The sequence below is a fragment of the Manacus candei genome, unplaced genomic scaffold (genome assembly GCF_025592945.1).
Source record: "Manacus candei isolate 608988 ecotype Guabito, Panama unplaced genomic scaffold, ASM2559294v1 h1tg000042l, whole genome shotgun sequence".
In the NCBI taxonomy this organism is placed as follows: Eukaryota; Metazoa; Chordata; class Aves; order Passeriformes; family Pipridae; genus Manacus; species Manacus candei.
In genome coordinates, this window is record NW_026138090.1 from 5,691,496 (window position 1) to 5,712,040 (window position 20,545).

At 40.4% G+C, this 20,545-nt stretch overlaps 1 protein-coding gene across 4 annotated transcripts in view; it reads left to right on the forward strand.

The window, feature by feature from the left end:
- Window positions 1-20,074, forward strand: part of SEMA3D (semaphorin 3D) — a 138,203-nt gene extending 118,129 nt beyond the window's left edge. For all 4 annotated transcript variants that reach the window (XM_051795280.1, XM_051795281.1, XM_051795284.1 and 1 more), the window contains exons 14-18: window positions 1,420-1,461; window positions 2,696-2,853; window positions 4,900-4,964; window positions 7,195-7,334; window positions 17,065-20,074. In XM_051795280.1, coding sequence (XP_051651240.1) covers window positions 1,420-1,461; window positions 2,696-2,853; window positions 4,900-4,964; window positions 7,195-7,334; window positions 17,065-17,478 — 819 coding nt within the window. In that variant the 3' untranslated portion in view covers window positions 17,479-20,074. The remainder of the gene's footprint in view (window positions 1-1,419; window positions 1,462-2,695; window positions 2,854-4,899; window positions 4,965-7,194; window positions 7,335-17,064) is intronic.
- Window positions 20,075-20,545: the final 471 nt, after the last annotated feature.

A 20,545-nucleotide genomic window follows, 5' to 3' on the forward strand; every position in this document is an offset into this window, starting at 1 on the left:
AAAATTTCACAGGTGCAGGGAAAGTCTTTAACATAGCAACATTAGGAATTGAAAACATAAGGAAAATAAAGCAAAGTTAGTTTTGATTATCAATGTGCTTTAATTTGATGGTGAAGGCTGACACAATATTTTTGACCATTTTGATTTGGTTATTGTGTAACTGGAGCCCCGCTAACACCAATGTCTTCTTCATAAATACAGCTTGTAAAAGGCCCAAGATTCTCTCTGTTGCACAGACACAGTTTCTGATTAGCTGGTGAGGGAGATGATGTCAACATGCCAATACATCAGGAAACTGGAGGCCTTTGTCTTCCCTACTGATTTTCTTTTTGATTTATCAGATTCTTCTTCATTCTTTGTGTTGCTTTCTTCTCATGCTATATAGCTGTTCTTCAGTTTTCACCTTGCTTTTCACCTTTTTGTCTGCACACATGGTATTTTGATTACTTTCTCACATCCTATGTGCTATACAGGGTCTTAGCCCAAATTTTTGTCCATACTGAATAAATGAATTTAGGACTTAAAGACTTTTCCAAGTGTAAGGACAGGATCATTAACAATTATTTCAGAGTTCATTTCTCCATATGCCTTTTGATATGCCATGTGTATAATGAAACTTTGACTGAAAGGATCTGTATGTCTTCTTCCCACTGTTTTGGACACCAATTATAAATATTACTCAGAAAATACCAAGATCACTCAGTGGCCTGCCAAGTAATCAGCAGTTCTAGTATGTGCACCAATTTGACGCATTCTTAAAACATAACATCAAGGGAAAATGTGCCATATCATATTTAAAACAAAAAAGAGGTTATTTTTTTCTATTCAGCAGACATTCCTTCACATTTTTACTGGTATCATTTATAACTGTTACCTCTTTGTTTTTGAATCCAGGAAAATTGAAGGGGGTGAATGGCTGAAAAAAAGGTGCCTTATTTCCTCAAACTGCATTAATATTAAACAATAGGCTTAGATTAATCATCTTCTGTTTGGTGTTAGATAATACCCTGAGCTTTGTGCTGTTCTTACATCAGTCACTGGCAAAAATTTCACTGTCTCTTATGGCAGTGAAATACATCCTGGTGCAGAGGATCTGCCTATGTATCCCTTAAATGGCATCTAAGCCTTTCAAATAGTGCTTAATAAGAACTAAAGTTGATGTGACGGCTCATTGCCCAGTGTGGAGTAGATAGCAAACTCTAGGAATCAAAGCCAGTTCCCTCCTTTCAGTGGGGGAAATTTATGGGAGTTCTTTTTGGAACCATGAAAGTCATGATTTTCTGTTTTTTTCTTTTTCATATTTGTTTAAACCAAGCAAACAAATCTGTAATTTTATTTACTTTTTGTACGCTAAGTTCTCCTTTTTCACTAAGAACAGAGCATTTGAAAACTAATACACCTTACCAATTTATTTTTCAGCATCCTTCATTTATCTCAACCATGGAGATTTCTCAGAAGCAGGTAATCACAAGTTTGTTTAATTACTGGAGGATATGTGGTACACTGAACACTAACCTTATTTTCAGATGACACTTGTTACCTACTGGCCAGGCTTTCCATGGATGGGTCTTAACATGTATCTGGAAGGAAGCAGATATATTTGCACTTGTTTGCCTGCCTAATTTCATGTTTGCTTACAAACAGTAATTTGTGTACCCAAGCTGGTAATTATTCAGGGAAACAAATCTTTAGTCATATGGTAGTGGGATTTGTGAGTGAAGTCAATGCGCATTCTTTTTTCGGCCCCTAGACATGCTTGTCTCTTTACAACCTGGTAATAAACTATTATTAGTATTATTGTTTTTATTTTTATTAGTAGTCGAGAGAAATCAGGGCCTCACTGTGCTAAAAGTTGTGTGCACACAACCAGTCCCCCTCCTCTAAAATTGCAGCCTAAATCTGGGTGGTCCAACCCTGGCAGTGCAGGGGCCAGTCCCATTAGGGTATCTCCTGATAGGGAAGTGGTTTTATGGCAGCTCCAAGCTCTATGACGGCTACGTGCATGCTTGGAAAGCAGCGTGACACCAGAGCCATCCCTCCCCGCCCTGCAGCAGTGGCCAGAGCAGCTCTGGCACAACACTCCTCCCTCACACGGAAGGAGGTATTTTGCCTTTCAGGCACGCACAGCACAGCTGGGTCCCATCTCCCCTGAAAAAAGGTGGCAGGCCAGCTGGAGGTATTGCATGAGCCAGTTCCAGCTTGGACCACCCTTGTCTCAACAGGCAATCCACTCAGACTTTGGGGAGAGGGGAGTAACATTATCCCCATCCTACCTAAGGATCAGAAGCAGAAGATGAGGTATTATTCACAGAAGGTCACCCCTGGTTTCCAGATTCTTAATACCATGGCTATCCAGCCCCTTGTTTTTAAATGTGTTATTAAACCATTCTTTCCATTATTTGCTTCTGATTTTTTTATTACAGCACAAATCTAAAGGTGTAAGGGTGTTGAGTGCTGGTGTCTTTCCAGGACTGCAGTCCCTTTTCCTCTCTGCTCTGTTGTGTCAGAGATGGAGGGAGACTGGCCAATTCACATTGAACCCTGAGAAACATTTTATAGTAATGGGGAATTCTCCCTTGTTTTGTAAAATCTGGGATAAGATTGAAAGTCTGCAACTGTGACAGTGAAGAAGGGAACTTTTTAACCAGGCTACTTGGAGAACACTCCTAATTAATTTGCTTTGCCTGATTTGCAGCAACAATTGTACATTGGTTCCAGGGATGGATTGGTTCAGCTCTCTTTGCACAGATGTCACATGTATGGGAAGGCTTGTGCAGACTGCTGCCTTGCCAGAGACCCATACTGTGCCTGGGATGGAAACTCTTGTTCCAGATATGCCCCCACTTCTAAAAGGTAAGAAAAAAACTCAACATGCTGTAAAAGATCTTGCTGCTAGAAAGAACTTTAGATGTTCCAATTCATAACTTGTTGCTTTTCTTACTTAGCATGTCATTTGCCTTAAAATGTGATCATACTCTGGCCATGTTTCACATTTCTGCTCAAAGAGCTGTGAAGACAACATAGCTTTGTTTAAGTGTGTGTGACAGTAACTTGGCTACTGCAGTGAACATCATAAATCCATCACTTTCCTTTTTTTATGCTGAATACCTTAAGGCACGAGATGCTCAGATGGAGGTCCAGGTTGTGGCTAACTCTGCCCAAGAGGCGAGAGCCTCTCTTAAACTTCTGACTTTTTCATAGGACACCACTGTAGTTAGAAAGCAGACTTTAACATAGTATCCCAGAGTGGTCAATAATAAAATACATTTAATTCCCTGACCAAACTGAACAATTGTGTTTGTGGTCTAGCCATGAGAGGGAGACAGAGATTTAAGTCCCATGATTTGACCACACTGGGAGCAGCCTTTCTACAGTGAAAGAAACTTCATCTGAATTATCTGTACCCACCAGCTGGGAGAGCACCATGGATCTGGATAGAGGGAGACCACACTGCAGGCTCTAGCAGCTCAGTGCCTAAGCTGCTGGATGCGTCTCTTGAAGTTTTTGGGAGATTTAGCTGGAACCAGAGTCCCTCACAGCCTCTTCATTCCCCTTTGGACAAAACCCTCCAGACAGTAATTCTTGCAGTGAGTGAGGTTGAAGTCTGAGCTCAGACTCTGGAATGACACTTTCTACCTTAAGGGTCACAGGGCTGGGTCCTGAGCAATTAGACAAACCATTGAAGTTAATGACTCATAGGTTATGGTGTCAAGGAACTTTATGTGTTTTCCCTCATAGCCAAAGCAAACTAAATTCAGAGAAGCATAAATGAAAGGAGAAAAGCAAGTGTTCAGGCTCACTGCAAAGTTAGTGACACATGAGGCTTGCTGAAGTCTGAGGTGGGCTGAGACACAGAGATTGATGGTCCATGCTTTTTAACAGATGTGCAGTTTGGTGGGGAGGCCAAAAGTCCATGGCTCCAAAACAAAGGATGGTTGACTGGCCCTGGGAATCCTCCAGGAGATCAGTTACTTGAATATTTTCCTTCTGTGCTTCCAGCATGTCTACAGGTTTTGCACAGTGGACAGGTCAAACTTGGGAACCTGCTCTCTGTCAGAGGCATTGCTCTGCACAGAGGGGGTCCCACTGCTGTTGCTTGTGAGGAAACAATCAGTTCCTTCCTGGATCTCCAATTTTCCTACTGAAAAATTAAAATGAAAACTTTTTTCGTAGCTCTTGGAAGATAAACACAATCATACACAAAAGAAGAGCTTACTTCTTTTTTTTAGTGCTATTACACTGAAATGAAAGTAAATCAGATTGAATTTAAGTAAAACAGAGATTAGCAGGCAAATTAGTAGTGGAAGGGAGTAGATCCTCTCAGACCATTGTCTTGTGTTTTTCTGTATACAAAGATGAAAGATAAACAGATTTGTAAATTGTTTTTTAACAAAGTAAAATGACTATGCTTTTCTCTCTTCATTTTAATGATTGACTTACTAGTCAGTATTACCTTGGGCTAATCCTGAGCTCAGTCTTGAATATCACCTGTTAAACCTCAAATCTTTTTCATGATCTCTAATATTAACGATGTTTTTAGGTATTTCCAAGACAGTCCACCCAACTAAGAGACCTATGCTCCTAAAGCAGGTTTAGACACTCTTTCTGTCACTGTATTACACACTCTTTATTTTAGGCAGATTTTTTTTTCTTTTCGTTTTTCTGTTTCCCCTCCCAGTGGTTTTCCCAAATCACAGGCTCTTCTCTTGATGTCAATTGTACAAATCTCTCTAGGCCACATGCTGCTTTGAGGGTAAGGCTGGTTTTAGTTAAGACTGTAATTGTCAGCAGTAGGGTGGGAGTAATGCAAGTCCACATCTGTTGAGCTCCTCTGTATTTTGTTGTTGAATTCCAGCAATTATGTCTGAAGTGTTACAAGTTTGCATGCTCTTCCCATAGGCGAGCCAGAAGGCAGGATGTTAAGTATGGAGACCCTGTTGCACAATGTTGGGATGTGGAAGACAGTGAGTATTTTTCACCTTTCTTGCTCTTTTGTAACTTAGACAACAGAGTTTGCTATGAGGGTCTGTGTCTGTCTGCAAAAACTTGCTGAGCTCAACGGAACAGTTGCCTTTCCCACACTTCATATCCATTACCCCTCCCACAGTTAAATTTGCAGATCCAGGGCTGGTAAGCAACAGCCAGCATGGGACGGCATGCTTGTATCCCTTGTGGGTCACCCTCCCTAGCACTCACACAGGGCAGGGAGATGTGCCCCTGACACCAAAACATCACACAGATCCCTAAAAGTAGCTAATGAGATGAGCGTGATGTTTCATCTAGAAACAGGACAGCTAATTCCACAAGGAAACCCACAGGGGTGAGTGGGGAACACACCATCTTCTCCCCTTCTGCCACAGACACTTGACACAGGTCCCAAGGCTCAGCTGCATCTGCCAAACCACCCCCTTCCCCTTCCCGCAGCTACTTAAATACTCCTGTTATTAACAAGAACCTACCCCCCTTCTCCCTGCTGGCTTTCCCCTCCCTTTCCCACACCCTCTTTTCAGATGCCAAAGGGTCTGGCTTGCTCCTTTGGCATCTGCAGCCCTTCTCTTGCAGCGAGCACTGTCAGTATGAAACCCTGCGGTTACACGGTGAACTCTGCGGCAGCATAAAATAAATGAATAGCATTCAAACCCAGGCATGGCTTTGTCTGGGGTTCTTCTACTGCTTATTAAAGTGAACAACCCAGACAAAACAGTATTGATTGTATCACCACGTTGAACACTGGCTTTGGGACAAGCCATTCCTTTCCATTGATCTCTGGTTATTCCATGCCGCTGCGGTGCTGGGTGCCTGCTGCAGACCTCAGTGGGAGGCAGTGCAGAAATCAGAGCTGCTTGCCATAGGATCAAAGCCTGAAGTCTGTTGCACAGTCTAGAGGGATCTGACTGTACATGTGTGCTTGCAGACATAGTTAAAAAGTCAGGGTAAGATCTCATTTCCATCAAAGACAAAACTCCTGTTCATCCCAAGGGTCAGAATTTCTTCACTTGCTTCTTGTCATGGCTGTCCAAACACTGGTATCTGAGACTGTGTAAAGCTCAAGGTTATAGAAACCCTAACAGAAATGCTGACAATGTCACGTTTTCCTGGAAGGATAAAGAGATACTGGAAGAGTTAGCTTTATTGGACAAATCTAAAAGGACTTAGCACAGAAATTGGTATTAATTCTTTGCCCAAAGTAGTGCCACCAATGGCAATTTTACCCAACTGGAGATAACTCCTGTGTGCCATAAAACTGTGAAGCTGACCTGTGTCACTCCAGGCTCTTGGCTTTTTTATGCCACTTACGATAATTAGTAACATTATGGCCCCCAAACCTATTTAAATTTAGAGCTCCAGTGTGTGAGATTTCCTCCCAGAGACTTCATTGGCTGCACGAAGTTGTTTGGCTCTACTGAAATCTCAGTGGCACAGTTAAATAACGTGCAAAGCTTGAATTTCTATAGATCTCATATAGGTACTTATTATATTGAAAGCATAATCCAAAACTGCGTTCATTTTGCTGTTGAGCTAACTTTTGACTTAGGAGACATCACTGCTGTCACCTTCCTTTCTGTTATTTGCAGGGCCTAAGAAACAACTTTAGTCTGATACTAAGGTGGATAAGACATAGATAAGACACAGATAAGACAGATCAAAAAGGGGAATGAAGATGCAGAGATTAGAAATTATTTGCTCAGATTTACAGAAGACAAGAAAGGAGTCCAGATCTCCTCATGGCTCCTTCAGTGTTTGGTCTGAAACATACTACAGAGTATTTCAAATTACACTGAAGGAAGGTAAACTTCAGTTTACTTTAGCCCTGTGACTCCTTTAAAGTGTTTGGGATGAACAGACCAGACCATACAGTCTAACTTTAGCAGCTTTAGCTCAGGTTTAGTAGTTACGTTACTTTAAGGAAAAACACAGGTCAGATTTTAAATTCCTCAAAGGTGAAAGCCCCAACATTAAAATGGAGCAAGCTCATGATATAGATTTTATTGACCTCTTTAAAAACCAGTTGCACTGAAAGAAGGTTAGCAGCTGCCTCTAAATCCTCACAGTTATAGTTTAAGCTAAAAGTTAAGTTTCCTTTTGCTTTTTTATAATTCACTCACTCATAGCATCTGTTCTGAATCAGGTTATTTTCCCATTGCTTTAAAAAGCAGGTCAGGGTTAATCTCCTGTACCATGTTTGCTTTCCAGGCATTAGTCATGAAACTGCTGATGAAAAGGTGATTTTTGGCATTGAATTTAATTCAACTTTTCTGGAATGTATTCCTAAGTCCCAACAAGCCTCTATTAGGTGGTATATTCAGCGCTCTGGAGAAGAACATCGAGAAGAGGTAAGTTATAGTCATCAGGGCAGGTTTCCTCTACAGAGAATTCAGCTGAGCACTGAAAGCCAGGAGTTATTGGGATTAGTCATTTTACTTTTCCTTGCTTCACCTTAGGTATCACATAGCATTCTGCTATCACCATTTGGGGCATGCAGTGGGGAAGAGGGAAGCCATTTGTACGGTATCAGAAGCAGATTTCTATATTTATTTCAACTTACATGCTCATTCAATTAAAAAAAACAAAAAAGGAAGAAAATATTAATTAATGGTAAAAAGTCAGCTTGTTCAGTAATTAACACAACTACTTCTGTAGGTAAATGTATGTTCAAAACTCTATGTTTCAACAAAATCTCAGCTCCATTTAGTGTCTAATTGCATTCCCTTGTCGTGTCAAACAGTGTAGCTAAGAATTGCATGTATGGCTTGCTGCTTCTCTCTATCTCTCCCCAGAGAAGGAATGATCTGTGAGGTAAAAAGCTTTTTATTTGATTTCTTTTACTTGTTAGTAGAGTCTGAGAATTTTTCTTAAACAGCACTCTGCTCTGATGGAGAGATGTCAGGTTAAGGATTGCACCTTGCATCTGGAGTAGAAAGCAAGGAGACTTGTGATGGCCCTTAATTCCTTTGGGAGGCAAGTCTGGGGTCCTCACTGGTGGAGGAGCCCTGGAGAAGCCTCCAGGTCGCTGCATACCCCCCTGCACAATTTCCTGATGATTTTTCTCTGAACTAGTGAAAAAGGGGCCCTCTGACATGCCCAAAAGGTCAGTGTGCTGGGACTGGCTTGGACTGGGTTTGAGTGAGTTTCAAACCTCAGGAGTTTTCATAGCCTTTCTTTTACATGAGTGATTTTGTGTCTGGGGCCAAGTCCTGCTGTGATGGCAACCATGGCAACAGGGAAGGAGAAGGGAAATGAACTACCCTTTCAAAGGAGCCGGTCCCAGGTGCTAGATATGCTTTTTTGTTAAATGTTCATCTGAGACAAAAATTAGTTTAAATGACAGCAACTATCAAACATACAACTGGTCTTCCACTCTCAGTAATAATTCATCCTATGAGACTTTCTGAGTGCAGAAAATGTGCTGGTCCTTTCTAGAGGCTGGGGAGATCAGGTCAGAGCAGGTGCCTGTGAAAGCATCACCTCTGAGTGAGATGTGATTCATGGAAGTTGCCCCAAAGTTGCAACCCCAGTTATGTCTTGGCACAGAAAGCCAAAGTTAAGGAATACAAGACGCTTATGATTTTGCACCAGATAAGACAAAAGAACCCACAAGGCTGTATACTGACTATAATACTGCAGTACTTTTAATTTACTCCCCTTCTCTTACACGTGTTTCGGATTGGCAAAGTTTTTTCCCTCTGCTGGGGAAAAAAAAAACAACTTAATTAATTTATAGGCACAGGTGCATTAAACACTAAAAGATTACTGGTTTGAAATACCATGTCTAGCCTCCATTATGGCCCATACCCAACCAGAAGTGTATCAGCATTTAAAGACCTATGGGCATTCATTCTGCTGTAATGGATTTACCTTTACTGTCCTATACTGTGCTCCACTTCCCTAAGGCAGCAGTTTGTAAATGCACTTACATACTTGATCAGGGAAGCAAGTAAAGCATTTGCTTAATTCTAACCATGTGTTTAAGACTCATTTTTAAGTAAATTTAAGCAGACAGTTAACAGGGTTTTGACTTTTGGGTGGGGTAGGGTTTTTTTTGTTATTTTCTTTTCTTTTGTGTATTTGATTTTTTTTTTTTCTGAATGGGAAGTTATGTCAAGTTTTGAGGAGACTCAATAATTTTTTAAAATAATATTCCAACTGTACCATGTGCCTGATCTTCTCGATGAAAGCTACAAACTTTGTATAAAGCAATCAGTTCACTATGAAGAATGTAGTATTTCCATATCATAAGAAATCACATTTTCGAGACCTGAAAGCCTCTTTTTAAGGGCTGCCTCTAAGTTTTATCTGTGTCAGTTTAGGGAAAAAAATATTATCAGTTGATTTTCTCATAAATCACAGGTTCAGATAGGCTTCTGAAGGTTGTGAAACCAAGCTCCAACAATCTTATTTTATTGTAGAACAAACTGCAGATCAAGCCAACTTTTGAACAAAGTTATGGCAGGCTAACATATATACCATCCCCTGAATTAAGGCTATACTTTTTTATCCACACTTTGTATTTCCAAAAGTGTTATGGCAGTGACTTGGTCCCTTCTACTCGTTCCGATCCAAATGCCAGTTACTCAGACATGGTGATGTTCAACACTGAAGGACTGCCCAGTATGCCAAGGATGTGCACATTGAGAGGGAGCTGGGGAATGTGTGCACATGTGGGAGGGCATCTGAAGCTCCAGCAAGTGCTCAGCATTAATTTTTGCACATTAGCAGCCTTCTAAAGCAGTGTTTACTGGGCTTGCTCTGTGTAAACAGTCTGACATCAGTTTGTATGAGAAAAGTAAATCTTTGCTAAAAGGCTAGATTAACCTTTGAGGCAAATTTAGAAGAAATTTTGAAGGAGAGATTTGCACAGATTTCTTACATTATAAATGGTAAAAGTAGACAAATATCTTTTTATCACATATTGTGCCTAAACTCATAGCAGTGCTTCTGTGATCTAGCTGTGATAAAATAGAAGTTGGAACATGTGTTCTTCAGCTCCTTGGGGTGATTTTATTTGTTGTGGAGTGTTTATTTTTTGGGGGCTTCTTTTTCAGTCTGAAGATAACAGCCCATAGATATGCATAGGCACACATTGATGATTAGAGGGTCATGTCACTTAAAGACAGTGTATAGCTGTTAGTTTTGTTTGAGTCTTATCTGAAAATTCTCTATCATCATCATGGCTAGGCTTCACAAATGAAGATTTAGGGCCTGAAAATTCTAATAGTAACAATTTTGACCTAGGTTAGTTTCAGGGTCTTAAGAATTTGAACTCCTCAGCAAACTCAGCTTGCACATATAATATTGGGAGATACCACTTTTAGAAGAAATAAAAAAAGAAGGTTTTTGTTTACTTTTTAAGATAAATATTATCCTAGAAATTACATATTTTCAAATGCCTAAAGTTAAATTCCTAATTTCTTATGGGGGTGTCTGAATGACCAGGTCTGTAGAGATGCTGAACGCTCTCTCTCTTTCTATTTGATGGAATAAGGGTTAAGTGGTTAAATGTTAATCGCTTGATAATTTGAGGATCTATAAATTGAGGATCTATAAACTGAGGTTTTTCTAACAACTTATCAGTGAAAATGAGTTCATCGGTATAAAAGCCTAACTGGAGGCCTTCCTAGCAAATCCAAAGATCAGAGTCATTGACTGTCTTTTCAAAGTACTTCAGTTTGACAAAAATACCATATGTGACAGAAACAGTGTAGTCATATTTAATGTATAACTTGATCTTTGCTCAACCAATGCCTTACCAGAACTTTTCCCATTACAATTATATTTTCTGCTCTCTCTCTCTCCCTTCCTGCAGCAGATTTCTCAAATAACACTGTACATTCTTTTAATGCATGTCTTTGCTGTGTAAGTTATTGTGATGACGATACCATGCTTTGCAAATGACTCCATGCACCTGGAACTTAGGTTACGGACTTTTAGTTCCAGGGCTGGAACTGTAATGTCTCAGCAAGTCTTTAAACTTGGCTTTACAAATAGATGGCTTTGCACTGTCCCAGACATGCACTGCAGCTTCCTGAGGGAAGGAAAAGGGCAAAATCCAGGCTAGATGGGAAGCGTTCGGCCCGGCAGGATGTCCCCGACATTTCACCCTTAAGGTCACGGTTCAGAATGTAACTTCCAGTCAGAGCAACCTGTGGGGAGGGACAGGATCTCCTGTGGCACAGAAGCTGTCACCAGGTCATTTTCCTGCCAGTGGGAGTACATTTCCCTGTAGTTTAGGGCCGTTTTAAGGTCAGGAGTCAAATATCTAGTGCTTTTGTGGTTAGTGTTGCTCACGCAATTGATCATGTTTGTTCCTGTGCGTGCAGGGTTAGTCACTGAGATGACGGAGAGTGTTTCAGTGCCTGGAGTTCATAAAAAACTCTGGGGACGTCATCTGTTCATAATGTCTTAAACTGCTGAAGCTCTCTGAAGCTTAAAACAGATACTATTTATTTCTCAAAAAAATTCCTGTGTTATTTTATGTATATAATAGGTGTCAGGACTGCAAAAACCAAATGCATGGCTCCCTATAAAGTCATTAGTTTTGGTGCCTCACAGCTCTGAAAAACATTAGTTCCTCAGCTTTAGGCTGCACTTCACCCTCAGTCTCTTGTGGCTCCAGATCTACCAAGCTGCCACCTCCCCTGGTAGGGCACAGAACAAACCATATGGTCTAAAGTGACAGAATAGGTGCAGATCACTTTTAACTCTCTTCTTTCTGCTCTAGTCATAACTGGGGGTTAAAATAAATCCACCAAAATGCGTGAGGACATTCCAGTTTCTTCTTCAGCAGTTCTCACCCTTTCCATGTTCCTTTCCCACAGTCCAGGCTGTGTTTTCCAACTTAATGACCATCTGATGTTTTGGTAGATAGAAGAGTTTGACTCACTTTTGGACAGGCCATTTTGCAAGATGCAACATTGTGACCTCATGTCCCCATCGAAGTAAAGAGATGTTGTTTCCTCCCACATTTTAGGCAGTTCTTTCAGTTTATCCAAGACAGAAGTTTCCATATCTTTTTGTGTCTGGAGGTTTTTTGCGTCATGACAGTGACTTCCTTTGTTACAAACATCTGGTCAGCAGCATCTGGCCACAGATTCAGTGCCAGCCTTGAAATCTAAGATTTGGATGATTGCTGAGTAAGGTAGAGGGCATACAGCAAGGAATGAATTACCAGTAGTACCTTCTGTCAGAGGAGGGTAATTCAGTGTTTGAATCCTTAGGTCAATGAGAAAGAGCTCAAGAGAATGGGAAAAAAAAAAAGAGATTCATTCTGCAGCCTAAGGACTACTTATAGCTCTCATGCTTTCATCCTTTTATTTTATTATATGACTCACTGGCTTTTTTTTTTTCTAATACCTTGAGTTTCTTAAGTAAGACTAATATTTTTTACAGTTTCATGGAAAAAGAAGAGAAGTAATTCTGAACTGAGATATAGAATGTGACATTTCTAGTTTGATTTGGATATATTATGGGGGTAGGAGATTAAAGTTTAGTCTCAGAAAAAGCTTCACCTTGAAAATAATTGGAATCATGCATTTTCATAATGACATTGTACCAGCAGCACGTTCTTCATTTTTCCTGAGGCTGTTGGTAAATAAAAAAAGATGTTTAAAAAAAAAAAAAAGATAAAGAAAAAGAAAAAAAATTAACTCTACAGCTGTGTTGGAGCTAAATGATTATTTTCCCATACAAAAGAAACAAAGTCATGTGTAACAGTAATGTCAGAAAAAACCCTAGAGTGATCTTTATTTCCAGTCAAATGATGAGGATGAAGAAGAGAACAATAGAAAAACAAAGATGAATGTGAATTCTCAGCAAATGTTCCTCATTTTCTTTTCTCACCCTCTCAATTTGTTCAGGGGTTGCAGCTAACCCATGATTAGTCCAGCTTTACCTCTAACATTTTTTCACATAGTGATTAATGAGGGAAGGCAGGCTTTGAAGCCACTTTCTTCTCCCAGACAGGTGCAGTGTTTTAACTGTGAAAGAGTTGACATGTGAATTATTTGTAAAGAGGGGGCTATCTAAACACATCATTAGCAAAGGACAAAAAGCATTGACCTAACCTGGTGCCACAGCACTTTCAAATCCTTAGTTGTTTTCCAACTTACTGATGGTTTAAAGATTTGCCATCATTATTGGCAATGCCTATTTTTATCTCCATTGTTAAACTCAGGTTGTGAAAATCAAGTGTTAGATTTGTCTGATATTGCCAGTATCTATGGTGTGTGCCACAATTCAGGTAGTGTAATCTTTGACAAACTTATGTGCTTATCATGAAGGATGAAAAGTACAATTTGTTGATACGATATTGTCAAAAAATCTGCTCACACTTCTCTAAATAAAGAAAGCTAATGGTAATCAATTGATTCATTTTTTTGTGGTTTATAATGTGTTACCTATGGAACAACACTCTGTCTCTCATGTTTAAGTTTTATTATATGCTCACATTTAGGCACGTGTCAGCACACTTTTATGAATTAAAGCCTTTGTACTTTTGAATTGTTAATACCTGTTTACAAATATTTTAGAAAATTTACTGATTTTGAGATGGAGGGGGATGAAACAGTGAATCCACAGCTGACCAAAACAAAATGATCTAACAAGTCTTTTCACTCTCCTCAAAATTTAATGAAATATGTTTTACATCTATAGGTCAGCAACCAAAGACCACATTAGGCATTCAAGTGAAAGGTTAAAGATCTACTACCAAGTAATGAAATGCCAGGTGTTTATGAAACTCCAGAGCCCTGTGGGGAGAAAGTAGAGAGGAAAGACAGGAGGAGTTCTGAACCTATGGGTAAAACAACATAAACAGGATACCAAAATGAGAAGTGAGGGGGGAAAGCAGTAATGAAGTGTTGCTCAATATGTGTGAAATCAGAGCCATAATTTTATCCTGCCAGAGGATAAGAAAGGAATGAACAATGAAGGCACAGAGGAGGAGGTGACAGTCACTCTAAATCAATATCCAAGGTTAACACAGGACATTGTTTAAGAACACTGCTTCATTAAAAATAGGAGTCATGTTGGGCTGGGATTAAGGGACACAACCAATTTAGAGTGTTAGCTTTCTCTGCAGTATCCCAAGGCATATGGGGGACAGCTCCATCAGTCAACACATTTATGACTAGAAAGTGTCGGCTGCTACACAAATGGTAAATAGTTGTGAGTAACAGGGTGCTGGACTTGGGGGTCCAGCAATCTTTTCAAGTCTAGATCTGCCATTATTCTGCCTTTCTTTCACTGAAAATAGATGAGGCCCTAGTGAGGGCACTTTGGACTGGCACCCAGCCAGCCAAAGCAGCCAGCTGGAGATCTTCCAAGTGTAGAAGGTACACAGCTGTCAAGACGCTCTAGCCTACAATACTGGCAGAGCCACCAACAGGCAGATGCTACTGCTGTGATTGCATCAAGCCTCAAGCTCAAAGAGATCAGTCCTGTTTTCACTCAGACAATGTGGGAACTTGGGATTTGCACAGTGCCTTATGAAACCCAAATGTCTGGAAGTTTGCTGCTTCCCATGCTTTTTCCTAAATTTCTCAAACTTGGGTCTTCATGTTGACATGAAGCCTGGGCAGAAGAAGGAGGGATTTCCTTGTCGTATTGCAACAGCCAGGCTTCCAAGCACTTCCACCTGGCCCCTGCTCCTGTGAACCACAGCACCACAAGGAAACATCAGTCCTAGACATATTTCGGCTATATCTCCTTATTTGCGGATTAATTTATACATTTTATGCTCCTGTTTTTACAGTAGAAAAGGTACATTTACTTAGACTGAAGTGTCACCAGCTGACTAAATTGAGGACTAGTGTCCTATGCTATGGGTTCTGCAGATGGAAGCATGACCTCTTCTAGTCTGCCTCTCTGCTATCTTCTGTGCATGTGCTTCTGGCTTTACCACGATTTCTCTGGTTTAAACTCAGTGTGATAAATCAGAAGTAGCTTTTGTCATGTAGCACCTGTTGTCAGGACAATCGATTTTCCAGGAATTTCCTGAAATTTGTATGATTTCACCCTCCTGGTGCCAAGTAGGCAGACATATACAGTTTACAAACAATGAAATTAAAGTTCTAGGTTGACCCAAAACTGACAACTGAAGGCAGGACCCAAAAAAATATTTGGCCACAGAAACAGGCAGTCAGAGCCATGATCTGACCAGGCTTCTTGTCTCTGCTGCAGTTGTATCCCTGGCAGTACATAGGCCTATATCCATACATCCATACATCCACCCATCCATCCATATAACTATCTATCCATCTACTTGCACACCTACTTACCTACATACTTGTCTAATCTGTATGTTATTGAAAACTGTTAAAGCTGAAACAGTAGGAAGAAAAAGTCTTTCTCTCTGTTTCTCTCTCTGGATATATTATATCTATGTGTATTTTTTTTTTCTGATGATCTTGATATGGTCTCTCATATATTTTAATCCTTCCAAAGTAATTGTCATAGAAACTTAGAAGAGGGTAAAGCTAAAAGCCCTAGAAGGTCAACTCATCCATCTCTTTGCTCCAAGAGACTCTATTATGATAAAGTACTTGTGAGTTAGAATCATAACAGATGGAGAATCATATGTATGTATAAATTTTTTCCCATGGAGTAGCAGAGGGAATCATGTGCAGATTTTTTACATAAAGAAACACTGTGTAGCTTACCCACTGTGAATAAATCTAATTTAGTCATCTTTATGCCTCCCTGATCTTCATCCTCTGAAGTTTGCTGGAGGGTCAGATGTGCACTCTGGGAAATTTTCCAGATTCTGTGTTGGTTCTCTCTGCCTCCACAACTCCCTTCTTAAACCCACTACTAAGTCTTGAGCTGAAGTTTTTCTCCATGCTACTGGTGCCACCAGCAGTGCTGAGGCTGCCCTCCAGGTCCGTGGGTGCTGGTTGTGCTGCAGCCTCTGTGTGGCAGCAGAACAGAGCACGCCTAGGAGGGAACAGCTTTGGACTAGACCGGGATCGTTTTCAAAGGAAATGCTGGTGTTGGAAATTGGGAGTTAGGGTTCTGGTTTCTACTGCTACCTCTCTGCTACTAATCTTTATATGGTCTTTGGCAAATCATTCTATGTTTCCCAGCTGCCGAAATACTTAAGTACCCAGTGCCCCATCCTGGTTTTTTTGTTTTGTTTTGTTTTGCTTTGTTGTTTTTTTTTTTTTGGGGGGGGGGGCGTGCTATTTTCTGGCTTAAGTTTTTTTGGAAATCAATTGCAGATCACCAGATATGTAACTTACCTGACTGTTATTAGTCTTAAGGTGCACCTTATTTTTAACATATGAGATCCTGTATTTTTTTTTATGTAAATATTTCCATTTGTAAATGAAATTACAGCTCCATGCTGACAGACTTCAGTTCTCACTTGCAATCTTATTCTTTTCTTTGCCTTTTTTTTTGTTCTTATTTTTCTCTTATTCTTCTTTTCTTATTATTTTTCTATTATTCCTCACAGATCTTAAAAATAAAAGAACTGTACTTGGTTGTGTCCATCCAAATTCATTGCCTGCTTTTAATCACAACTAAGTGAGTCAAAGCCAGGATTAACTTTCTTTTGCAAAACCTGGTTGAAGAAGATCAGAATCATAGCATTTCACTTTAAAAATCAGTAAAAGTACTCATATTCATTGTAACAGGGCCTCAGCACTCCAGATATATATAAGCATGACGGTATTTTGGGTGTATTACAGGTCCCTCAAAAGGAACAGTTAAAAAATTAATAGAATTTGTGGCAGTAAATAGCTATCCTTCCTTGGAGAATGCAGCTCTGCTCACTGTGCTGTGGTGTGATGAGTATTACTGTCTGTCCTGTCAGCTGTACAGCATATGTCTTTTGCTACTGCATGCTGAATGTCCATGATCCAGATGCTATAGTTAGGAACAGAACTCAGACCTTGAAAGGAACTCCTGGTGTCTGTCCCAGCTGCACAGGTCTGTCAGGTACTGGCACCTTAGGGACAGGTCATGCTGTGTGCCAGATGAGCCTTCCCTCCCTCTCAGCATAGCGCTGACATTCTTGTTTTGACAATGACACTCATCTATTGTGCTCTTTTCTGTCCAACCCCACAGCTGAAGGCTGATGAAAGGATCATTAAAACAGAGCATGGGCTGCTGATCCGCAGCTTGCAAAGAAGGGACGCTGGAGCCTATTTTTGCAAAGCCCAGGAGCACACCTTCATCCATACCATCGTGAAGCTGAATCTAAATGTCATTGAGAATGGACAAATGGAAAGCACTCAGAAAACTGAGGATGAGGAGGGCCGGGTGAGGGATTTGCTGACGGAGTCCCGGCTGAGGTACAAGGACTACATCCAGCTCGTCAGCAGCCCCAGCTTCAGCCTGGATGAATACTGTGAACAGATGTGGCACCGGGAGAAGCGGCGGCAGCGGAACAAAGGTGGTGCCAAATGGAAGCATGTGCAGGAGATGAAAAAAAAGCGAAACCGAAGGCACCATGAGCCAGCCAGGCCACCATCGACGTAGTTTGTAAATGCTATTTAAAGAAAGGACATTTTCCATGAGAAAAAAAAATACTGTGTTCTGGTTTTGTGCATCTTGCCTATGAATTAGTACCGCTTATTGAAATCAGAAAACTTGCCACCACTATTAATCTGTGTGAGACTGTACAATGGGATTCAGTACCAAATGAGATGTTCCTTATTGGAGTACCACACACCAGGCAATAATTTCAAATGTATTCATTAGAAAAGATGTACACTTTTAGCTAATTCCTGGGTAGCCTGAGGCTGCGTGAGCTGTGTTCTGTACTTCCTGCATAATTTTCACATAGGATTTAGTGTCTGTGTTCTCATGTTAATATTTGCTGCCACATTCCACCCCAGAGGTGGCTGCATTTCAGGGGAGGGCAGATGTATTTCCAGTCCTTTGGCATCTTTCTAAATAAGAAGCATGGTAGAAATGTGTGACAGATCTGCAAAAATACCCTCTAATTTACCCACTGGACTTCTATACAGGCACATGGGCGAGCTTTGCTAGCACAGAGGCACAGCAAAAAATCAAATTAAGTTTTGGCTTAGGGACAGTATTCATTCTCCCCATAAAAAAGTGAAAGCATAATCATGGTTTAAGAGAGGGGAATTATCGAGCATTACTCATTAGAGTTTGAGTAGCCACCAGTTTGCAGTCCATCTGCTGAAATGAAATGTTGACTCTAATTGAAATTGCCACCAAGATGTTTGGGAGTAAATTTCCTAAGTGGTCCATGGGAGGTATGTGCACAAATCCTATTAACAAATAATGGGATTCCTGCCTGCACCTCTCCTATGTCTCAAAACGTCTGACTCTGACTGTTTCTCTGGCCCTTTGCTGGCTTTGTTTTATACAGAGGAAAAGAAAACTAAAAGACAACAACAAGGCTAAAATGAAAGACGATGAGGGAAAATATTTAGTTGCTGAGACCAGTGCTCTTAACACAGAGCTGACATTCCTCAGATGTGTGTATTCTTTGGGATTTTCTCTCAAAGGTCCTATGTATTTTAAGTTGAAAATTTGCATTGTTGGAATTAATACTTTTATTATAATTAAATAAGAGATGTCCATGTGTAAATAAAACTTGTAAGTTAGAAATTTGCTATATGACATAACTTCATTTGTAAATTGTTCCTTGTTCCTTGGTTTGTGTTTTGGGTTTAATAATGTAAATTTTTCTGCGTAAGTAAGAAACACTGGCCTCATTCTTGTCTACTTTACATCAATATGACTTCATTGATTTTATTCCTGATATGCAGCAACAAACACAAGCTCAAAATCAGGCCTACTGTCTCCTCATATGAGTCACAGCCCTCCCTCTTCCATCTAACCTCCCTCCGTTTTGCCTTTCACGCCTTTCTGAGTGTGAAATGACAAATTAGCCACTTCCTCACATGGAAGAGAGCTTTGATGGATACCAAAACGACAGACTTTACTTGTTTCTCATGCATTCTACAGAACTTGGGAGCAAAATCTGTGGGAAACCCGTGCAATTGATGTGCACCTCATTAAGGGACCAAAACTGTTGGCTCTGAAGCCCTTGCCCATGCTGGTGTTTGTGTGCACATTCAGTCGCAGATCTATAATTGTGAAGGTCCAATTTGCATCGTTGTTCATTTCCTCTCTGTTCAAAGTCAGATATGAGTATGTGTTTGTCAGATTTCAGAAAGGAATCTCAGCTTACCCGCGTTTCTTGTAAAACCCCAAAACTGCCTTTGCATGTGTTGTACAAAAGCCAGCGGGACCGTATGACATTAATTTTAGATGCTTTTTTTAATAGGAGATGTATGGGTTAATTAGGAGATATTAGATAGCATGCATACAATGCTTTGATAGTGTAAAGCACTGAGTGCTAAATATTGTAAAATACATCTGTGGGGAGAAGGGAATTTCTCAGCACAGGACCTTTAATCAGCAGATAGACTGATGCTGAAGATACTAACCAGTTGTACAGTACTTTGAGAACATGCAGAGAACTTTTTGGTATTTTTGCAGCAAAAAAATGTAGGCCAGGCATTTCACAAGAGGCTCATCAATTTGGGTACCTTGATTTTAAGGCCAATTAAGACTACTAAAAGGAAATATGGGGGTGGGGGTATTAAACTGCTGCATATAAAGCACAGGGATGCTTAATATTCTTGGCTGTAGGGTTATGCTGTCTCCAGCCAGAACCTGCCCAGTTATTCCTTATTAGATTTTTATCGGTCCACAAAGTCCCATTTCTCTGACTTGGACATTAAGGAAATGAATGGAACCACACCAAGGCTGTGGAATAACAGGTGGGCTGCATTTTTATGCACTGGCAAAGGATCTATTCATCAGTGGTGACGTAGAACTTCAATTACTGAATGTCAGATAACTCTCATCACATTCACCCACTTCATAAGAAAAAGCAAAGCAAGGTCTTCTATCACAGTTTTTCTCCTCCATGAAAACTAAATCATATGATTTATGTTAAGATATGATTGGGGGTTTGTATTCTACAAATAAACCTCCCCAGCTGACTTTAGTAGAAGTCTGGGATGAGGGTCTCCATGCTGGGAACATTAGACTTAAATGGTTGAATTAAAATGTTATTGCTCTTAAAAAACACTTTCATTTCTTTTATTTCAAGTGTTCTTGCCGTGAGATTCTTCTTAAAGAAATGACCTCATCAGTCTGGGGTACAGTGGTAGCATAAAACCCCAGGTGAGATATAAGACCTTTTCCATCATGGGAAATAAATTCAATATCCTCCAAAACAGTGTGTTGCATTGGGTTCATGCCACCCTGGGGAACATATTTAATAATCCTTCATAGATAAAAATCTGTGTTTTGATACACTGGGTAAGATGAATGCTGTAGCTGGCAGGGGTAGCACATCTCATGCACAGCAGGTAATACACATGCAAGGAGGCCAGAGGACCTTGGAGACCAAGGAAGGAGAGGGATAGATTAGGAATCACTACTGAAGGTAAGGCAGGACTCAGCAATGCAAACCCAGGAGCAGGAGCAGGATCATTGGGTCTTTCCCACAACCTGCCCCCAGAGAGGTTCAGAGGATGAGCTAGAACAGAAATTG